Genomic DNA, 21,547 nt, shown 5'->3' with positions numbered 1-21,547 from the left:
TTACCCTCTCTTCTGAGATTGCCAAATCAAGCTCTCATTCTCCTTCCAGTGTCAACCAGTAGGAGCAAGTCAAATAAATGTCAGTCAAGCCATCAGCCCACTGCTGCATGGAAAGTTTTATGGGGCAAAATGTTCTGACAAAGTCCCATTGTCATTCTACACACAAAAACATTGGGGGATTCACATCATGGCACCTTTGGAACCAGGACCCCTTACTGTGGGTTACAGATTTTTGCTGAAAAGGAGAAATCCCAGCCTGCACTAATTACTGCATTGCCTAGAAACAGCTTAATTTTCAGGATAAGATAAATTAAGGAATGTGCTAATTAATATCACTCATATATAGCAAGTTAAAGCTGGCATTGACTCAGGGAAAAACAATCAAAAACCAATGAAGTTTGAGTTCGCTCATTCAGCATTCAGGTAGACAATAGCTTAGAGACAGAGTCGAAATTCCTTTGTTGCTTTTGAAAAATCAAAAAAAGTTTTTACAGCTTCAAAACAAGATGTTATGATAGCTAAAGAGGCATATAAGCTGAGTCAAGCAGCAGGCAGCTGAAATGCATACCCAGAAAGAACCAACTGCCACCATTTATATAGTGCCTTCTGATTCCATGTGGGTGACTGATGTTTGATTACTCCAGAATATGGAAACAGTTTTTCATCATTGAAATAAATGACCATTTTGGATGGATGAACAGAGGCTGCATACACATGCCGAAGCTCACTCAAACACACTGAAGAAGAGAAAGTTTCAAGGTTCTATCTGAATGGATTTAGCAGGAATGTGATGGTACAACTCCTCTGTTTTTCTAAAATATGTCACATCCAAAATCACTTTGAAGATCGTCTTCCTACAATGCTATTGATGTTGCTGGCCAGGAGCAAGACCTGAAAAAACAAGTGAATATGGTTCTGGTACATCAGACAGACAAGTCCATGGGACCAGCAGTGAACCACTCAATTCCACACCAAAGTGATGCACATAAGGACATTTGTCTTTCACTGCTTAGCAGTTACCATCTAACAAAGTCTGTTCTCAAACTGAAAGTGGTGTAACTGGAACACTCATTTTTGAGAGGACAGATTTAGGGACCTGGCATTGCAAGATCTGAAAACCAAAGAGCCACAGGCTCCTCGAACCTTTATTTTCTGACGATCCTGATATTGGCTGAAATTATATTCCCAGGTCTATAAATATACACAGAGTTGTACACAGCTACTTTCCAGTTTACAGAAAAAAGTCCCACTATCAGCAGCCTCAACAAGTCAGGTCCTCCAGTCCACTGCTGATCCATAACCACATAAACAGTAGATCAGCTTCCTTCACAAGCACAAATAAAGCTTGACAAGTTCCCAGTTTTGTAATCTGGGGGGAAATTTGCTTACATTTTTGCAGAGTTTGTCATTAGGATGAAAAAGTTTTGTTGCCTTTTTTGAACTGTCCATAGCTCTGAATAAGGCTCTGAAAATCATATTAGCTACAGCTGAGTAAAAGGTCTGGCAATTTTCTCTAAGACAAAAAAATCCAAAAAAATATATAGGCAACTCTCAAATGTTACAAAATTTCTCTGACATCTGTACTGATCAGTTTAGGCATTACAGCAGTTTCCCAAGCTGCATGTTTTAATTCTGATGAGGAAAGGCTGTCTGCTCTGTAACAAGCAGGGACACATCACTGATTCAGAAACACACATGAGTGACAGAACACGCTTGAGAGAGTAAGTAGTTCAGGAAACTGATGTCACTGGCATGTGGTACTGCCTGCTGTGACACCATCAACAGGACATCATCTCTGCCATAGTGGGAATAGCCACTATGTATTATAGTGGCTAATAGTAATAGTATTAGTATTTCCAGAGGGACAAACTTAAATGACTGTTTTTGTTAGCTCTGAGGCATGTTTTGCTACTCCTTCAGCACATACACATCTCATTGATTAGGACTCATCACACAGAGTATTGAGGACAGGTGTTTAAGAAATCCACTTAGCTGACTAGTAGCATTTAAATTTTAGTAAGGTATAAATAAGAAAAAAATAGCTCTAAGTCTCAGCACTTTGTCTGGTTTATCTTATTTTACACGGAACAGGATTGAGAAGCAGGTATGTGCACTTGCAGGACAGCATATGGCACTGACAGAAGACCACACTGAGAATGCTACCCCAGGATGGCACAAGCGTGTGAGACCTGGCATAGAAAGGAGCACACACCTTAGGATTTTTTTTTTCTGAAGAGAGGGTAAGGTTATTACCCCTGAGTTTATTAAGCCATACCAAACAGAAAATCGTTTAGAGACCTTTTTTGTACATTTTCTTAAAAGCTGGATTAAACCACTGAAAATATTGGAAACACATGTTTGATGGGGCCACCAAGCCCATATGAGCAGAGCTGCTTAAGGAATGAAAATGAAGCTGCTTAAGGAATATCAAACGTATGGCCAAAACTAACTCTGAGGAATTTAACATTCCAGTCCAAATGGTTCAGAAAGCAAAAAACCTACTTCTCTGAGCAAAAAAAATTACCTATTTCCTTTGGGTCAGAAAGATACAGAGCTAAATGTTCTTTGCTTCACCAAGTAGGAGGAAAAAGTTGTTTAGGGGACTCACTTGCACTTTCTTGGAGTGATGGTCCAGAAACAGTTTTTAGAGAAAGCTACTCATTGTGTAAGTGATTTTAAGCACACAATTAAGCAGAACATTTCTAGTCAATAGCATGACTGATTTCATAAAAAAATGACAGCTCCTGCAAAGTTCCATCAACATGAAAAAATTGAGAGTATGCTTGGGGTGACGCCTCTGGTAGCCTTTCCATTATCTCCATGCCAGTTATGCATGTTCAATACATTTTGAAGCCTGCTCCTGAGCCAAATCTTGCCTCCTGCTATGCCTCAGTCTAATCTACTACAGAGAAGTAATCCAGAAATTCTCACAAGTGAGGAAAAGATTAAATTCATCACTTATATGCTCATTTATACAGAATGACAACAGAGTGAGGAGGAAACCACTAAAGGACTGATGGAACCCTTGTGTTATGGACCTTGTAGATTACATTCAGTAAGAACTGTTTAACCAAGAGCACTTCTTGGCAAACAGCAATAAACTTTATTTTAAAAGCACAGAATCAGTTGCAATGAAGCTACTTAGATGTTTACAAGATTACAGCTCATATTGTTTATGAAATGCAGCTCTGTGCCTGCAAGTATTCTTTATAGATAAATTTTTAATTTTACATATCATTTTTGGATTAAGTATGAAGTGACCCAGTAGACAGACGTGCTTAATATAAATCCAAAGTTTGGCTAATTACACATATAACAAGTAGTAAAAATTTAAAATACTTCTAAGCCTTTAGAGCATACCACTTTTTATAAACAAGAACAAATCTGTTCATTTTTCAAAGCTAAATTCTCATAATTATGAGCTCATTAGAATGCTAAAACACACAATCCCTTTAGATTAACAGAACAATTTAATAATAATGGAAGAATGAAAATTTGGATTAATTTACAAGTGCTTGAAATAGAGACTCTTATTCAGAAAAGTGCCATACTTCCCTGATGTGAATTCAAAAGTTCAACATAATTTAGCATATTATTCTGTCAATGTTATCCCACATTTAAATGTCATTCCAATCAACACTTTATTTACTCTTAATAAAGATGTACTCTAGCTTAAAGCCAAACTTCTTTAAACTATCTAATGACAGGATGTAGGCTTTTCCCAAAAATGTTGCACAGCTCCAAAATTGAAAGGTTACAATTAGATGGCAAGAAGTAATGCAGAAAGAAAAAGGGAGTTATGATGCTTTTGTCAGGTGTCATTATACAAACATTACTGTGAATTCCCAAGAGTTATCTATATGAAAGTTTCCCCAAAATTCTATTTTACATTTTTCCTTTTACCTGCCAGTCCTACCAAGTCAAGTTGAAATGTGTCAAGTCACATTCTTCCAAGCTCACATAGCATCAGCAGTAATAAAACTTGTGTAATGAGAATTTCACTAATCTACCAAGGATTAATAAACAATACAGGATTTTCTAGCTGCTAAGTGAGATTCACAGCAACACTAGAGTTGCTAGAACAAAAATAAGCTATTAAGAAACAGGACAAATACCAGGAGCACCCATTCTGAGGAAGAAGACTGTGGCATTCTCTGTAAGTACTTTCAGAAAAACAAGAAAGAAAATGTACTGTTTGTTGCCAAGGTCGTGTAGTTTAACATCCAAGTTATAAAATTCTATCAAATTGAACTTGAAATCCAGCACTTGTGTTAGAAAGATAAAACTTCAAAGACTATTTCTTGCAGTTCTAACCTCAGCACTCTAAAACCAAAAGAAATGCTGATAAAAATCATGCAAATACAGCCTGGTCAGCAATACCTGCCCTCTCTGCATGTGTAAGCTATTTGCTTTACATACTTTAAAGTCATGAGCCCTATTAAAAGACTCAGAATTTTTTTTCCTTTCCAGATCAATGTCTGCTGTTAGATGGGCACAGACTGAACTAAAATTACAGAAGGAAGCTGAGTAGCAGTAAAACACTGTCTCTAAGAATCTGAATTTAGTTTGTTGGCAGAATCCTAAAACAATACATTATTTATGAACTGTATGCAGTTACATGTATGCATATTTTATAGATTTAATATAATGGATCCAATCATCTGGAGAGATTGCAAGAGCTCAGATTAAAGCAATATGTCACATATTAGATATAAAGCCAAAATTTAATGAGTCAAGTAAAGGTCAGAGAAGCACACTGCAGTTTCAGTTTGATACCCCTACACTTCTTGTTCTTAAGCATGCATCACAACTTCCAACATACAGCAAAACAAAAAGTTGGTATAAAGGGATAATTCCAATGCCCAGCTAACAGGAAAGTTAAATATTGGCTTCTATTCCAGAAATGAAAGGATTGCAATTCAGTCATCCTCTCTAGTCCTCATTTTCCAGAGTATTATCAAGCAATTTTTAGTGACTGATGCTTGATCAATTGAAATTTGATCCAGCAAAGTTATCAACATGTCTTATTGGTGGCTTAAGGGAAACCCAAAAACTGTCTAATAGTAATACAGCACCTTTAGAAGCATATTACCTGCATTTTTCACTGATTATCTGGATTCCATCCATTTTCTGTACTGTATTGCAGTCAGGAAAGCCCTTTGTTATTCCTTTTACCCTCTTCCTGTTGTTTACATTCTGTCCCTATTTTTCCAGTGAGTACTAAAGTCTCAAACAAAAAGATGCTTCAATAAGACTTGTGTTTAAGGCCTCATAAGTGTCGTAGTTACCCATCTTTATTTTGCAGGTGAACAAATTTACATGCAAGAAGAATTAGAGTTGACCAGGAAAGCAGATTGGTAAGGAAGAAACAAGAATGGGACAGTGAGGGAATACAGAATCAGAGCAACATTTGGATTTTTATACTGTTTTTCCATATTACTTATTAACTTTTCTCTCAGTTTTGTCATTTGTCTCATATTCTGTCTCCACTTTCTTCACTTCTTTTCATCACCATTATTCTCCTAATATTAATTAGTATTTCTGAAGCATAATTTGCTGTTAATTTAATCTTATTAAGGAATGACTGAACTGGTGTCTCATTTATTTTATCTTTTCCATTTTTATGCCTGCTACTGTCATTTCTGGAATATATCAATCACTTTCCCCCTGCCCCTCTCATATCATGAGTCAAGTTATGAAAATAATGATTCCCTAACTCTTTCCAGGATCAGTTCAAACAACTTGAATATTCCAGAAAACCTAACCATAATGAGCTTTAGCACTGCCCTTCAATACTTTCACATTGTTCTTGGTACTCCCTTTCAGCATTTGCAGGTATTTTTAAGAAATATTATTCTACTGATAAAAATGCTTATATAACACACTTTTGAAGAGTGTGGTATTTCTGAATTTCTTCCTCTTTGTCATTTATCCTCCATCCTCTCAATGCTTACTCCAACAGTCTTCTGTATTTCTTCTGCAACAGGAATTTTTCCTTTGGTCTTCCCTTTCCTTTTACAGAGCTTTCCCTCTAATGTATGATGTGACCCTTCTTCCATATTTCATTTCCTGGAAATATGCCTTCTCCATTGTACCTTAGAAGCATTTCTACAAAAAAACCCCAACTTTTTTATCGTCCCTCATATGTCCAGACCTTTCTCTTTTTCTGACCCTGCTGAGATACCCTGTCCACAAAATGTCTGCTTTGGGCAGTCAACAAGACCAACCTTCAGCTTTCTGATTTCCACAATGCTCTCCAAATATTGTTCAGTCCTGCTGAGTGCCACACACTCTCCTGCTCTGCTGCAAGACAACACTGAAAAAACACAGAGATTCCCTTTTGTACCTTACCAGCCAAATTCCTCCTTCATGGCTGCACTTCACATCTTTCCTTTCTGTTAACATGCTGGAAAAAAAATAAAATCTAACTCTGTTCTTCACAGCTTAACTGCAATTCTGGTTAATTCTTTGTACACTTCTAAAATCTTCACTTGCTTTATAGTTTATGCTACTTTAAATTTTAGTTCCAAAGCCCACGATTTAAGCTTCATTTTCTTCCCAGTTTTCTTCATCATTCCAAACTTCTTCCTATTGGCTCTTTCTGTGATTACCATCACAAATTTTTCACACATGACAAATACAGTATTTCTAAGACCTTTTTTTTCTTAAAGAAATTGGCTTACCCTGCTCAGAAACAGAGAGAGCATTTCTTGAGTAGATGATACTACCTTTGCAGGTACAAAGGAAATATCCAAAATATATCAGCAGATGTAACAGATGATGATGTGTTCATACACCATGAGCAGATGATCACCAGATGATCACCATACACCGTGTAAGTATGCATCTGACAGGTTCATTTTCCCTTTTTAAACACATTATATACTCTAAAGTTTCTCCACCCATTGCCTTTGGGTATTTTTGTTTCAACATAGTGTTTCTTTTCTGACCTTTAAAGAGGGTCTATCTATCTGAAACAAACAATTCCATAACCTTGAACTGTTTCCTAAGTTCTCCCTTTTTTTAAATTTGATCTTTTTGTTTTTGCACTTTTCCTCTTACACTCCTCTTTCCACTGAGAGCTCAGCTTTTAAAAAAGCGATTTGTCAGACTTCAGGGCCTATTTGCTCATTTCCAACCATTCAACTCAGTAGCATTTCATTGTAGTCAGGCTTCCAAGGATGCCTTTCTTTAACATCTCATTATTTCTGTCAAACTTTTGAACAGTTGGAGTAACCTCTTTTAGGTTTTGGCTCTCATAGCACGTGTTTTCAAGCTTTTCCCATAATGTTGAGAAATTAGTAAGAGCTGTATTCTTAGGACTTCTTCCCTGCATCGTCTCACAGACAATGCACATTCACTAAAAGTGTGGCTAACACAGCACCCTGAACTTATTTACTGGTCCTTTACTTTTCAGTCACCAGATAAGCTTCCTAAAATACCATTTCTTTCTCCCATTACTTTCAACAAATTAATATATATTTAAGTTGGCTCTCTCTAAGGTTACTTACACACTCATTCTCTTCAATAAGCCAATGAATATTGCTGCAAAAACTCTTCCAGAATTTCTAATTTAATTTTTGATTTACATTTCAACTACTTTTTCCCTATCATTCCATATTTTTTTCTTCTGCTAAAGCAGAATAACAGCTTCTTTCAAGATTTCCAGAATTCAATTTTCCCTCTCTCTCATTCTCCCATGTCTCTTTTTAAAGTCTTTTAGTGATGTTATGTTATTCATGCACAACTGTTTAAGTTTCAATCATATTTAAAACAGAAACTAGGAGATGACAAACCTTCTGGAGACAAATACAATTCCAGATGGCAACTGGAGCTGAATGAGGCTCCCAGCTCTGAGCCAAGATAAAGGAAATGTTCACTGACAAAACCTGATCAGTGTAAGAAAGGCACATTGACACAGAAATACCTACATTACACTGATTGAAATTTCATCTATTTCCTTGACTCTATATGGGTTCTGTGTACTTCATAGCACAATTATTGAACAATGCCTGGACTGATAGATTAATGACAGTTAAAGAATGAAACATAGTTTACTAATAAATTAGCCAATGCCATAGAGGTCACTTCAATGAGAGATGGAATTAAAATCCTGGGCTCTTTGAACAGTTCAGGGTTTAGAAACTCAGAGTTTATCACATACATTCACTTCTAAACCTCCACAAACTAAATGCAGCAACAGAAGGAGAATTTCACGTCTCTCAACTAACAAACAGTTCCAGAACTCCCTCCAAAAGGTTCTCCTCTAATCAGCTGTCAGGAAAAGGCACCACCTTTACACCATTGCCATAGGTTAAGCAGCAATGATATCTAACAGAAAATTATTCCAATAACTTGAGCTCCATTGATCAAGAAATTTTTCAGAAATATCAAAAGCAAAAAATTGTCTTGATCCCATGGTTAAAAAAAAAGCTCAGAACGCTGACTATATTTTAAAAACATACCCATTTCAGAATGACATCGCTATATACATTAAAACATATGCAACATTTTTTTTTAAATTCAAAATATTTTCAAGACATTTGTGGTTTCTGAAAATGAAAACTTTAGTAAGGAAGCAACAACTGTTTTGTAGAAAGGAGCAGTAATTATGACAATAATTTTTCCTTTTTATGGGGGGCAAAGGGAGGAGCAATCTTTATTATAATATAATTTTATTTCTTCCAAATGTGCATTTAATGCTATCTGGCAGTCAGTTTTAACTATATAGGGAGCTTCAAAGTTAATATGCCAGGATCATTAACAAGAAGCTCCTAAGTGCCAGCTGTGTATTTTTAACAGAATTTTTACATCTCTCATAATATGAAAATATGCACACAGGTATATGCTTGAAAGTGTTGTGACAAAAGGCATACTTTAGTTATAGAAAACCTAACACACCTGAAACTAAATTCATCATTACTGTTGTTCATCATACCCATAGCCAGAAACATTCCCATTGTATAAAAGAAAGTTTTATGTTTCAGTCTTTTATGGGCAAACTTTGAAGTTCTTACAGCATAAATACGGTTAGAATCACAGAACAATGCAGGCGGGACAGGACGTCTGCAATTCTCCAGTCCAACATATCAGTCAAAGCAGAGACAGCCTCAAATTTACATTTGCCTGACCAAAGGACTCATCCTGGTACATCATGAAAATCTCCAAGCACAGAGACTCAACAACTTCTCTGTTTAACCACTGTCGTTGTGACTTTTCCCAGTGTAAGATTCCTAACTGCAGCTCAAACTTGTCCTTGCCTCTTCTTCTTCCAGCACACATCTTTGACAAAAGCTTTTCACTCTTGGTACACTGGAGGTGCAGCTATAACCTTTGCAGAACACTTGTGAAAAGACTAAAGAGCACAACTACAAAACAAGTCACATACAACACTACCAGCATAGGCTGAGCAACAGAATCACAAGTAGCCACTCTGCAGTGCTCATGACAAAATAGACAACACAGAGCAGATCCAAACACAACACTTGAAATTATCAATCATTCTTTGCAGAGGAAGAACAAACCTGGGCCACTTTAACGGAATTTTGAGTGGAACCACCAGCATGATATTCTACTTTGAACTTTTTCACAAGTTCTTCAAATCTGTTAAGAAAAAAAATAGAGAAAAAGTTAAACTCTGCAATTTTTTTTTTCCAAAACAAGTAATGAAGATTAGACGCAGATCACATCACATTACTTGAAAATGAGACATTCACATAGATTGACTGTTACACATAATGCAAGCAGGAAAAATGCATTTTGTATTGTGATTTGGACAAACTCAAAGTGTGACATCAAACTGAACTCTTCACCTAAAAGTTGAGAGTGGAGTAAACAACCAGGGGGGAAAAAATTATCTGGAGCATAAACACAACTGCAAACTGTTAGAGCTGAACTGTTAGATTGGTAAAGCATACACTTGAAGAAAAGTTACATAAATGAAGATATTCAGATGCTTATTCCACCTCATTAAATTTTATATTCTGTTTCTAGCTTAAGAGAGAAGACTGAGGAGATCTGGTGCCTAGTTCAAAATTAACTTAACCCAAACAGTAGTGCTATATTTTAAGATTTCATATGAAATAGTACATTTAGACACATTTAGGTGAAGAACTTTGATGAACAAATCCAGCAGTATGTGAGAAAATTTGATAACAGAAAAGGTATCTCCAGGTGAACTTTCAAACCCTTCAAGCCATCCTACTATGAAAATATAGAATTCTCTGTCAATATTCAGTAGTATATTAGGTTTGAATACTAAAACAAATATTTGAACTTTTAACAGAAGTATCTACCCTCATATTTCAGATCACATTTTCTGGTTGAGACCCAGTGACTGTAAGGCACTGTTCACTGTGTAGGATATGTGCTACAGCTCTGATCAAAGGATACAAGCACTCAAGAACAGTCTCCTCTCTGGTCACAGGCTCTAGAAAAGGGAACTGGAATGAGGGAGTAATGGAGTCTGCAGGGAGGCTATGCACAAACACTGCATCATGCCTTTCAATTCCAAGTACACTTCAAAATGAGCGGATCAAACAGCAGGACCAAGCAACCTCAGATGATGTCAGACTCAGAAGTACTCCTGCAAGCCAGTCAAAATGTTTACAGTAAACTTTGTTTGCAGATATGAGGTTCAAAATTACTTTCATTACCCTAATTTTAATAGCATGTATTTGCCTTTAATGCTTATTAACAACAACAAACAAAGCTTGCCCAGTTAGATGTATTCCAACACATTTTATTGCGTTTACCTTTAGCATCATTTTAAGGAGTGACACATCTTTATTTCAATCACAGTGCAAGTTGAATGCGATCTACCAACCCCACCCTTTCTCTCCTCCTCACAACTCCAATCTTCTATTATTATGTGAACAACAGCTTTGGGGATAGATTTGTCAAATAGTGACTTGTTGGATTAAAACGTTTTTATTTTCAATATCATCTTATTAACAAGATCATTTTTCTTTTTACAGTACTTTCCATTTAAAGTGTTTGAATAATGAGCTACTTACCCCTAGTGAACTACCAATGGGCAGACAATTAGAAAGAATCAAGAACTAAATTACTACATATGCTTTTCACAGTTATCCACACTACTAATTATCCACCAGTTCTAAGTCAAGCAATTGAAACCTTAAATGATAGCAAGTAGCTGAAAGTGGGAAAAAAATAACAAAACCCAACAGGTCTCTTAACAATTGCTTTTCAAGCAAAGACAAACCATTATGAACCAATTAAGTATTTTGGCAATACTTTTTCTTTAATTTAATTGACATTTTACCTTTTCACTCAATTTGAGTATGTACTGTGCAGTCACATGATTATTTTTGTATTCTTGTATATCTATAAGCATGCAAGTTGATATTTGAATTCTTTTACCTAAAGGAAATTCAAGAAGTTTCCATGTACACATTATTTAATGGCACGTTAAACCTTGCAAACACAGTATACTTGAGTTGAGCACCCATGTAAGCAGCTCTACGTCTAGGTAAGTATGTGTTCAAATAATTATCTTGTAGTTCAAATGAATAATAAAATACAGATTATCTGAATTTGGAGGGAAAAAAATGGAAATTGCCATAAAATAACACCTTTATTATAAAAATTTCAAGGTGACAGCTACACAATCTAATAAATAATCTGAACAAATTACTTTACAATTACTTAATACAGTAAGACAAATGAATGGTTACACTAAAAGATTGAACATAAAAACATGTATGTCCTTTTTTTCAAATTAAGATGGTGAATTTAACATCTCTAAATATCTTCTACATGAAATATAATGAGTTTATACAGCTGCAACTAAAGTAAATTTTGCTGGTCACTTTCCATGATACGACAGAAAGACAATATAAATTCTGTTGGTTTAATCCACAAGAGCCTGAATTGCATCAAGAATGATCTCAAAATTCAGAATGCTCACAGTTTATCTCAAGATGAACAGTCAGATGGACATTTTTCCCCAAGTCAGCAGATGGCACAGGCAGCGTGGGAACTCAGACTTTGTGACTGTGTGCTGCCTGCCTGACCTGCAGAGAGAAGACTCATTCCAGCAGGCCTCAGAAACACAGAGCTTGCTTTTAGAAAACCTCCCCTTGAAGGAAGCAAGTCCAACTGTAGAAACCGCTCCATGACTCAGGAATGCTGAACAGAGCTGCTGTGTGTCCTCACAACTAAGCTGTTATCACACTTAAGAGAATTCAAGAAAATTAGAACCTTATGAGCACAATGGAATATTATTTTTGCTTCGTGTTCCATAGTTGCTGGTTTTTCTGGGTATTTCTAAGGCTGTTCTGTATCTGAGAACTGTGACCTTTTTCCTGACCTCACAACATACCATTACCTTAAGTAACAGAATAATAAATCCCACAATCAGCACCATATAAAGGGGCCTCTATTTTTAGTACCATGAATTTGTCCACCACATTAAAGCATATTTTAACAAAAAGAAGTTTGCATTTGCAGCAGCATATGTTTTCAGCTGTGGCACTGATGATCACCTCTAGCACTGACCAAAGGGGATATGTTAATGTTTTGCTCAGTTACAGTAAAGGCAATAACACATCTGTCAGTTGCTTTTTTTCCCTTCTTCAAAAGAGAATGTACTCCTAATTGAACTTGATAGTGGAAGGTGAGGCTGTTCACTAGCCTCACATTTGGCAGAATTAATGGTTATTTAAAAAAAAAATATAGGGTGGTAGTAGAAGAAGCTATTACACAAAAGAACACAAACAAGAATGAGAATATAATCTGCCTTTTTTTTTTTTTTTAAGAAAATACACCTCCTTACTTCACAGGAGGTGGAGGCTGATTTTTAGAAGTCACAGACTTTTCTAACATATGCCATACTGTTACCTCAAAGTGGAGACAGCTGTTAGAATTCTCCCCCAGTAAATATCTTTGCTGACAATTGCAACACCCTGTTTGACTCTCAGACCATTCATAACCTGAGCATCACTAGTCACTTTCTCCGTGTGCTCGTACTAAACTACGTGTAAACCTTACACTATTCCTTCTCATAGCACCTCTTTAAAAAGCATGATTTACTGTACTGTAGAGAAAAATGCATTTGCTGTAATATCTAATCCCTTCAGACACCTGAAAAGACCATCTGTGTCAGCTCCCCCTCTGACCAGCTCTTGCCTCTCACCCCAGCTCTCTCCCAGCCCCTTCTCAGCCAATGCAAGCACAAGTCACTTCTGTACATTTTCAAGGCCCTGCAGTGCAATGCACTGAACATACCATCCTTCATTCGCTACATTCACATTTACAACAGCCTCCAGGCACAAAGCTGTCAACAAAAATAGCTTTTCTCTCACTAACCCATGATATCATCCAATGTCCAGTTACTAGAATTTTCTATGACTATTAGCAAAACTACTTTAAATCTTCCTTCAAACTATCACCATAATGTCATAAAAAAGTCATCAGCAAGGCTGTGTGATTTCCCGAGGCTACTCTCCAGCCTAATAACTGGCAATCCTCTCGTGGATCGATACCCATCTCTCATAACTTGCTTTATACACAAATTCTGAGCAGTTTGGAGCTGGGACTGTCTTCTTGTTACACAGCAACAGATACACTCATGTGTGGCTCACCATGGTTCCAAAATCAAACTGACAAGAAAAATAAGCACATAAAACATTCCCTACAACCAAAAACAGGCAACATAAGGCAGTGGAGCTACACTATGGAAAATTAAAGCAATTCAAGTAATGCTGTTAAGTTTTATGACATAATTTATATTAAACTACAAAAAAAAACCTTTTTGAACAGTAAAATAGCCACAGAACACCAGTCTTACACTGAGAATGCACCAGAAAAAAACAATTCTGATGCATGTCAGAAGCTACTTATCTGCAAGAAATACAGAAAAGTAATCTCTTGTTTTTCAGCAGGGTATGTTGCCCTGGATATCTTTTGATATATCTGCTTATTACCTAAGATGTACTCAATGGCACACATCAGCAGGAACTACACATTAAAAAATCGCCTGCCAAAAGCAGCTAGAGAGGAGAGAAAAGTATTTTTTGCCCTTTTGAATGTCAGATAACCAGATAATGACAGCCTGAATGTAAGACAAAAATCAGGCTATTTCACATAACAATAATAAAGTATTTTCAGTGGATTTTATAGTTTGTTTGGTGGTATAAAAATCTTCAAAACCACTAAGATGGAAACCTCTTAAATAATCAATAAAAGGTTGCAAGCTGCACCTAAGTCTATAACTCCTTTTCTTTGAAGGTTATGTTCTAGCAGGCATTGCTGATACCTCTAAGAGAGGGAGGTAGACAAGGATGTTGTATGTTTTTAAGGTGTTGGATGACTTCTAATTAGATTTTAATTAAAAATCATAATTAATGGTGATTCTGACACCTTTGCCAGATATTTATTTTTGCTGGCAAGAAGCAGTCATATTAAGACATGGCAATAGCTTTAAATGTTCAGCTGTGAGAAGAGCCAGACTAATACGCTGACAGTTAGATGTTTGATCCTTTTAATTGCATTTTTTTTTAAATCTACTTAAATCTTCAAATTAAGTAACCTGTGTCCAATTGTCTATGAAATCACTTCATAAATTAAAGAAGAAAATATGTAAGAGAGGGAGAATCATATTTTACAACCTGTTTTAATAATAATAAAAGCTCAGTAAAACTACAAGAACAACACCAAATATTATTTCAATCTTTAAGGAAACCCTCAAGGAATAAACCAACACAAACAAGGAAATAATGCCAAACCAGCATCCTGATTGTTTTCCAGGGCATGGCAGAAGTAGTTATGCGTACATCTGGACAAGGCTGTCATCTGTCACATTCTCAGTTTCATCACAGCCTGGGCCAGTGCCAGAACAATGCAGGCAGCCACACTGCCAGGCAGATGGGGCACATGTTGTTGAAAGACAACCTTCCCTGGTCAGTGTTAGCAGGCAAGCTGAAGCCCTCATAATCTCATCCTAAGAAAAATCTAATTTACATTTAAGAAAAAGGTCTAGTCTTGAGATTGAAACATGATAATTAAATCACAGAGTATTATTGTTTTAACAGAAATAGAAGGGAGAATATTTTAGAACTAATTCTGTGGGTTTTAAAAAAGTGCAATTCATATTTTTAACTCTAATCAGTGTACTAGTTTCTCTACCTAAATTGTACAACTCTGTGTTCAAAGTTCAAACCCTAGAAAGGATAGTTACATATATGAACACTTTCATCCCTAGTCTCTGAGATAGAACGAATTGAGATACAGATATAATTGGTTGCTCTTACTTAAAATTGAACCTGAAAGAGCAAAAATCCCCTTTTGAAATGAGGTACAATCACAGAAGTACATGAGGAAACTTCATAACAGCTGCTTGGCAATGACTGACTTTATGCAGAGCTAGTTCTCCTTATTAGCTTGGCACAGAATTAAAGAGCTTGGGAAGGGGTAGGGGAGCAAAGGGGAAGAACGAAGCATGCTAAGAAGGAAGTATTGCAGACAGGTTAGCACCACAGCCATATAACACAACAGAAAGCTAAATTTGTTAGGAATACGACTGCCACAATTGAATAGAGCACATCATCATATTTTTCTCCTTTATTTACTGAAGTTCACAGAACGGTGACTTCATGGAAGCATTTACTGCTGCAAACTAGAATTTCACATGAAGTATTTTCCTAATCACCTCATCCAAACAAACACCAAATGAAAAAAGCCAGTAATTCCAACCAGGTTAGGATTATGAGTACCAAATGTTATTATATGAAAAAAGAAAAAAATGCATAGGCAAATTGCAAGATTCATAGCTTTGAAATATTTTACCACAAATGTTAGTGAGGTTTAAAAAAATGCACTTAAATGTCAGTTTGATAAAAGCCAAAAGAACATTTTCCACATGTGTTTGCATTTAGGCATATTGAAACAAGATGGAAGAAGTAACAGTCATTCAAATGTAAGGTTAAAACATCAGCTCTTAAGATCATGATTTAAAGAAATTTCTCAAAGTTTTTCTCTTTTTTTAGCAGAGGCAAATTTATGCAAGTGTTCTTGAAAAGCCCTCCCTTATTCCAGATTATCTGGATATCTTCCTCCACATTATCTCAAAAATACATATTATTACACTCAGAAGTATCAGCCACAAGGCAATTTTTTCTGTTGATATTCTACAATTATGTAGGAAAATGAAAACAAACAAACCAACCCCACAGCCCTCCCGCTCTATACCACTACGTAATTAAAAGAGCACATTTCTGACTCTGTCTCTAAACACTACAAATACATACACTATAGATACACAGAGCACCTTTTCAAGCCTTAAAATTTGTGTATAATATAGAATTACTATTACATCCCTCCCTCTATTAAATTTCTATTCAAAATATTTTAAGAAGTTTCATATAAGGGCAGTAATTGAGAACACTGTTAATAAAGGAATTCTGTCAGTTCAGTAATTCACTACAACTGCATGCTTTCCTCCCACTGTCTCTTTGAAGGAAGATCTTCCAAAACAATAGCCATGACTCAACCACTTTGTGGACACATCTAGGGATTTTCACCACAGAGTTTGTTGCAAAACACCGTAGGCAGGAACAGCCCTCTGCCCTTATGCGTAGCCAAGAAGGATCAAAGGGCATTGCAGGCAGGGAAAAGAATGGAGCACTGACCTCCTCCATCCTTGCATGCACCAAGTCTGTTCTGGAGCACAAAGGAACACGGTCATTTCCTTTGTTATTTCTCAGCGCCATTACATTTACACTTGCTCCTGATGTTCCCAGTATACATCTGGCAGCTTGTGCAAGAATACTACTTCAAAAAAAAAACCTATTTTTTGTCTGCCTCTCAGAAGTAGCATGGGAAGAATATGTGTTTTATGAGATCTACCAGCAAATTTTTTGTGTCCAAATTTACTTCCTAACTAAAAACAGTAAAAGGGCAAATTGTTTATCATATTACAAAGTAGTGAACTCAATTCTTTTATCATCAGTATCTTTGATCTACAATAAAAATGCAGGAACAAAAGACTAACAGGTTTTGAAAGTAAGACTAGATTTACAAAATTAAAAGCAAATTAGAGATCATAATCCTAATTATGCAACAAACATAAGAGACTGCAGTAGATGCTTCCCACTTGGCACAGTAGAGACCAGGTGTTAACTGTCAATAAACCTTTAGTGAATGCTAATTGAAACTGCTGTTTCACAAGCATCAACTTACTCGAGCTCACATCAAAGTGAAAATTTGCTTAACTTAATAAAGTATTTGCCAAGAATATTTTAATATTAAGAGTATTTAGTCATCAAGACATCCTAGACTGTATCTTTGCGACAATTTGGATTATCTAAAGCTGTAGTACAAATCATATTAAACTGTAACGAACTGACAAAAAAACCCCACAAAAAATCCATAGGCACATTCACACATGGTAGACAGCAATATTTTACTATAGAAATTTTACAGTTTGTAGTTTAATCTGTAAATACATTAAAATTGTAAAAAATGTGTTAGGTGCAAAGTTTGGGTTCAGATTTTGAGCCAAAAAGATATTAGAAAGCTTTGCAGAGCTGTTTCAAAACAGAATTATAAACTAATTGTTCCCATGCATCACTCAGATCAAGAAACATTTAATCTAAGCAATATTCTCTATTAACACAAAATCCAACATAATGGTGACAGTTGTTAACCACAACCCAAGCCAATTTTTTTGTGTTGAAGTAATTTAAATGGTTCATGTCAATGCAACTACATTGCTAAAACATCTATTTTTCTTCAACCCTTGTGCTATTTTAAATTCTTGAAATTGGTAGACAGTTGGCAGATTTAAACCAGGAAAACATTAAAAATAGATCAGGAGATATAAGTAGACCAAGAAGACAGTATGCATGTACTCTAAGCTCCTATTAACATGCAGTGAATTGTTAATAGTTTTCCTCATGAACAAATGATGAGCGCAGAAAACCCTGCTTAGAGCACAACCATCAGTAAATACCAAGAGATATTTTGTGTTCAGTTCTCTTTATCCTCTCTGTTTCTCAATACAGCTCTGTCTTCAATACATTAAGACAGTCACCTACCGATAGTAGGAAAAACCTTGCATGCTATTGCAGGTAAACTGACTCTGATACTCACACAAGTTTATTTATAGGTTTCTCAACTGTTTTGACCCCAACACTGCTGTCCACAGTGTAGATATTTGCCAAATTTCTAAAATGTCTATTAATTCATCTTGACTAACCCAGTCCAAGTATTGTGAGTTAATTAGGAGCAGCACACACTGGTAATATCAGAGTCACTACACTGGAATGTTTTAACCCATTCTGTAGAATGACCATAGCAATATGAGAAGCTGAGTTAAAACAGAATACATTGAAAGGTCAACACCTGCTAATAATGCAAAAAATTTATCTCAATAAGGTAAGAGAAAGCATTCTTTTTTATCTCAGTACTCCATTTATAAAACAAGGGGAAACCCAAAGAGCTTAATAATCAATGGAGTGTAAAAATTATTAGCTCTAAAGGAAATACCCTTTTGCCACCAAAAAAGAAAGGAGTCTTCAGATGTGTAATCTGCTTTACAGGAAGAAGATGTGTAAACAAAATAAGACACGTGTAAAGACTGTAAGTGGCATTAGAAGTACCAAAAGTGACAAAAGACTTGATACTCAAGCTATTCTTTAAAACATTCCCTTACAGAAGAGGGTTTGGGAGTCTTTTTTATCCTGTCTTTCAACAGTTTGCCCTAAATATTTGCCTTTTTTTTTTTTAAACAAATGAATCATCTGCACTACCCAGGTCTGGAATTTCAATAACACAAAAACAAAGCAACCAGATCAACAGCTTTGATTAGTTACTCTTACATTAAGTTTTTTCCTTGAGTGTTGATATTGTCATCTCCAAAACAAAGCCTCCCATGCTATATCAACAAAAAACCCTCAAACCTTGAGGGAAGAAGTTGAAGGAGAGACCACAAATTGCACATAGAAAAGTAAAAAAAAAATTAAATACAGTCTTCAGTAGGGAAAAAAGCAAAGATGCTAGTTAATCCTAGAAAATAATGCATAACGTTAATGAATTGGGAGTTCTCTCAAAGGCACAAGCTTTTTATGGTGCTCCTCTACTTAGGAATCTTTGCAGCAGATTCCTCTAGAACTAGGGAACACATTCAAATTTTAGAAAGTGTATAATGTTCTCAATTAGGAAGCAACTATATTTTCCTCTCTATCTCTAAAATGTGACTATTTTCAATTAACCTTCTTCCTCAAAAATATTTCACTATTATACCATTACCAGGCTCTTGCTAAATTTTCCAGGTTTTGAGATTTCATAAACATGATAATATAATGATAGTAATAGTGAGTGCATGCTTATTCTTACAGGAAGATTAGTCTCCATTTCAGTACATTTTCTAGTTGGAGTTTTAGTTACTTGACAGAGTATCTCCTGCAGAGATTAGCCTATTATTATTTGCTACAGACCCTCTCTGAAAGCAAGCCCATTTTCTCCAGATGACTCATTAACAAGCACGACAGAATGAAGTGTTCCAGCCTGAAATGCCAACAGCTAAAAATAACTCATCCCACAGCCTATGACAAGTCAGTCCGTCTCTTCACTCCACAGGCACCATCTCAGAGGGTCACCTTTTTGGGGAGAATTAGCATATGCAATGAACTGGGGAGGGCAGGGCAAGGCACAGGGGCACCAACCTAACAAAACAAAGAAAGAAAATCACAAGCTACAGCAAAGCTACAAGGGGATAGTACTGCATAAGTCACTTCCAAAATCAATGTTCCAAGCAGCACTTCAAAGACTCATTTCACAGCAAAACAATTAATGGACTGAAAGGAAAAATAGAAATATTTGACACAAATAAGACAACCCTGTGTTTACCTCTGAAAAAAGTAATTTTGACTTCCCCTGTCTGCAGATACCCTGCCACTACACTAACAAGACATGTTTGGTGACACCCTGTGTAACTCTTCATGCTTTTATTAAGAAGCTTATGGTCAGCTGTCATGTTGCACAGAATTCCACCAGCTCTTTTGCTGAACAGTATTTCTAAAAAGACAGCATTTTGTCACAGGAGATGTGCATTAAAGAATTTTCCTCCACTCCCAAGAAGGCTGCAATGAAGGAGGAAGAAACTTACCTTCCTATCTTTAGGCCTGCAAAAAAAAAAATTAATCTCTCTTTATCAAGTACAGAAATACATTGTGGACCATGAAATCACAGACTAGCAGGTTAGAGAAAACCTTTAAAGGTCAACTAGTTCAAGTGCAATAAGTAAAGTATCTTTACCTGGAACAGGTTGCTCAGATCCCCGTCCAACCTCACTATCAAAGTATTGAAGGATGGGGCCCTTCTCCTGACCCCTTCCAACAGGTGTGTGTCTTTGCTGTGCTGAGGACCCCAGAACTGGATGAGCACTCCAGGTGAGGTCTCACACAGGCAGAATCCCTTCCCTAGACGTACTGGCCATGCTGCTTTTCAGGCAGCCCAGGACGCTGTTGGCTGCCTGGGCTGTGTGCCCACCATGGCTGGCTCATGCTCACCTTTCTATTTGCTCATGACCCCAAGTCATCCTTGGCAGGGCTGCTCTCAGCCCATTTTATCCCACCCTCATTGAGAGCAGGGGCTGCCCTGAGCCAGGTGCAGGACCCTGCTTGCACTGGGCCTTGTTGAAGCTCATCAGGCTCACATGGGCCCACTTTTTGACACAGCAAATCCCACATAAATTAATTTCTTTGTCAGGAAAAGCCACTGAAACAAAACACCTGTGCATTAACTACCTGGTAATTAACTGTTTCACAGTTACCACTAATTTGATAATAACATTTTCTTCACAAACTAATTCTTAAGAAAAGATTGAAAAAAATGGAGTTTAATGCAGAAAAGAAATGTCTAGAAACAATATGGACATCTTAACAATGACTCTTCAACACAAATACTTAGAAATGCTTGTTGTATTTCACAGCCCTCCTCTCTAGTCTCAAATACCAGTAATTAAGCCTTTGAACTGAGTGGATGTGAGCATAACTACATTGTTACATAAAATCAGGTGAACGTGAGCCACTTCAGCTGTTTAAGCAGCCTTGGTCACAGTTGCACACTGCTTTATTACTGAGAATACTTGGTGCATTACACTAATGTTAGCATGGCTGAACTGCTTGCAAAAGCACATTTGCTCTTATGCCCAAGGCTGGCTGGTGTTTGTCACACTACAGCAGTAGTACCCAATTCAAACACATTTCAAAATGTAGTTTTTGCTGGCCTTGTGAGATGATCCACAAGGGAACATTATTGAGTAGAGCTTAAAGATAGCATCACTGTCTATACATGGTGGGTGACACCCCTGTAACCTTGATTATGCCACTCTGTCCACAGGCAAAGTCAATCTTTTTCTAGTAGAAACTCCTTAGTTGTTGTTAGAAATTCATTAGCATAGGAAAAATGTCTCAAATTGCAAAACTATTTCCCTCTCCAATGTTTATTCATTAATTCTGCAAAAATAGTAAAAATATAAAAGCCACCCTACAAACGCTTTCTGACATTAGGGAATACAAGAAAA

General features: G+C 36.5%; 1 protein-coding gene across 2 annotated transcripts in view; it reads right to left on the bottom strand.

Annotated features, from left to right (window-relative positions):
* The window catches only part of ADK (adenosine kinase), a 266,529-nt gene that overhangs the window by 186,034 nt on the left and 58,948 nt on the right, over positions 1-21,547 (bottom strand). For both annotated transcript variants that reach the window (XM_059477017.1, XM_059477018.1), the window contains exon 4: positions 9,525-9,603. In XM_059477017.1, coding sequence (XP_059333000.1) covers positions 9,525-9,603 — 79 coding nt within the window. The remainder of the gene's footprint in view (positions 1-9,524; positions 9,604-21,547) is intronic.

This window comes from Ammospiza nelsoni, chromosome 8 (genome assembly GCF_027579445.1).
Source record: "Ammospiza nelsoni isolate bAmmNel1 chromosome 8, bAmmNel1.pri, whole genome shotgun sequence".
Lineage (NCBI taxonomy): Eukaryota > Metazoa > Chordata > Aves > Passeriformes > Passerellidae > Ammospiza > Ammospiza nelsoni.
Note: the sequence above shows the minus strand (reverse complement) of the source record. Positions and strands in the feature narration are given on the sequence as shown.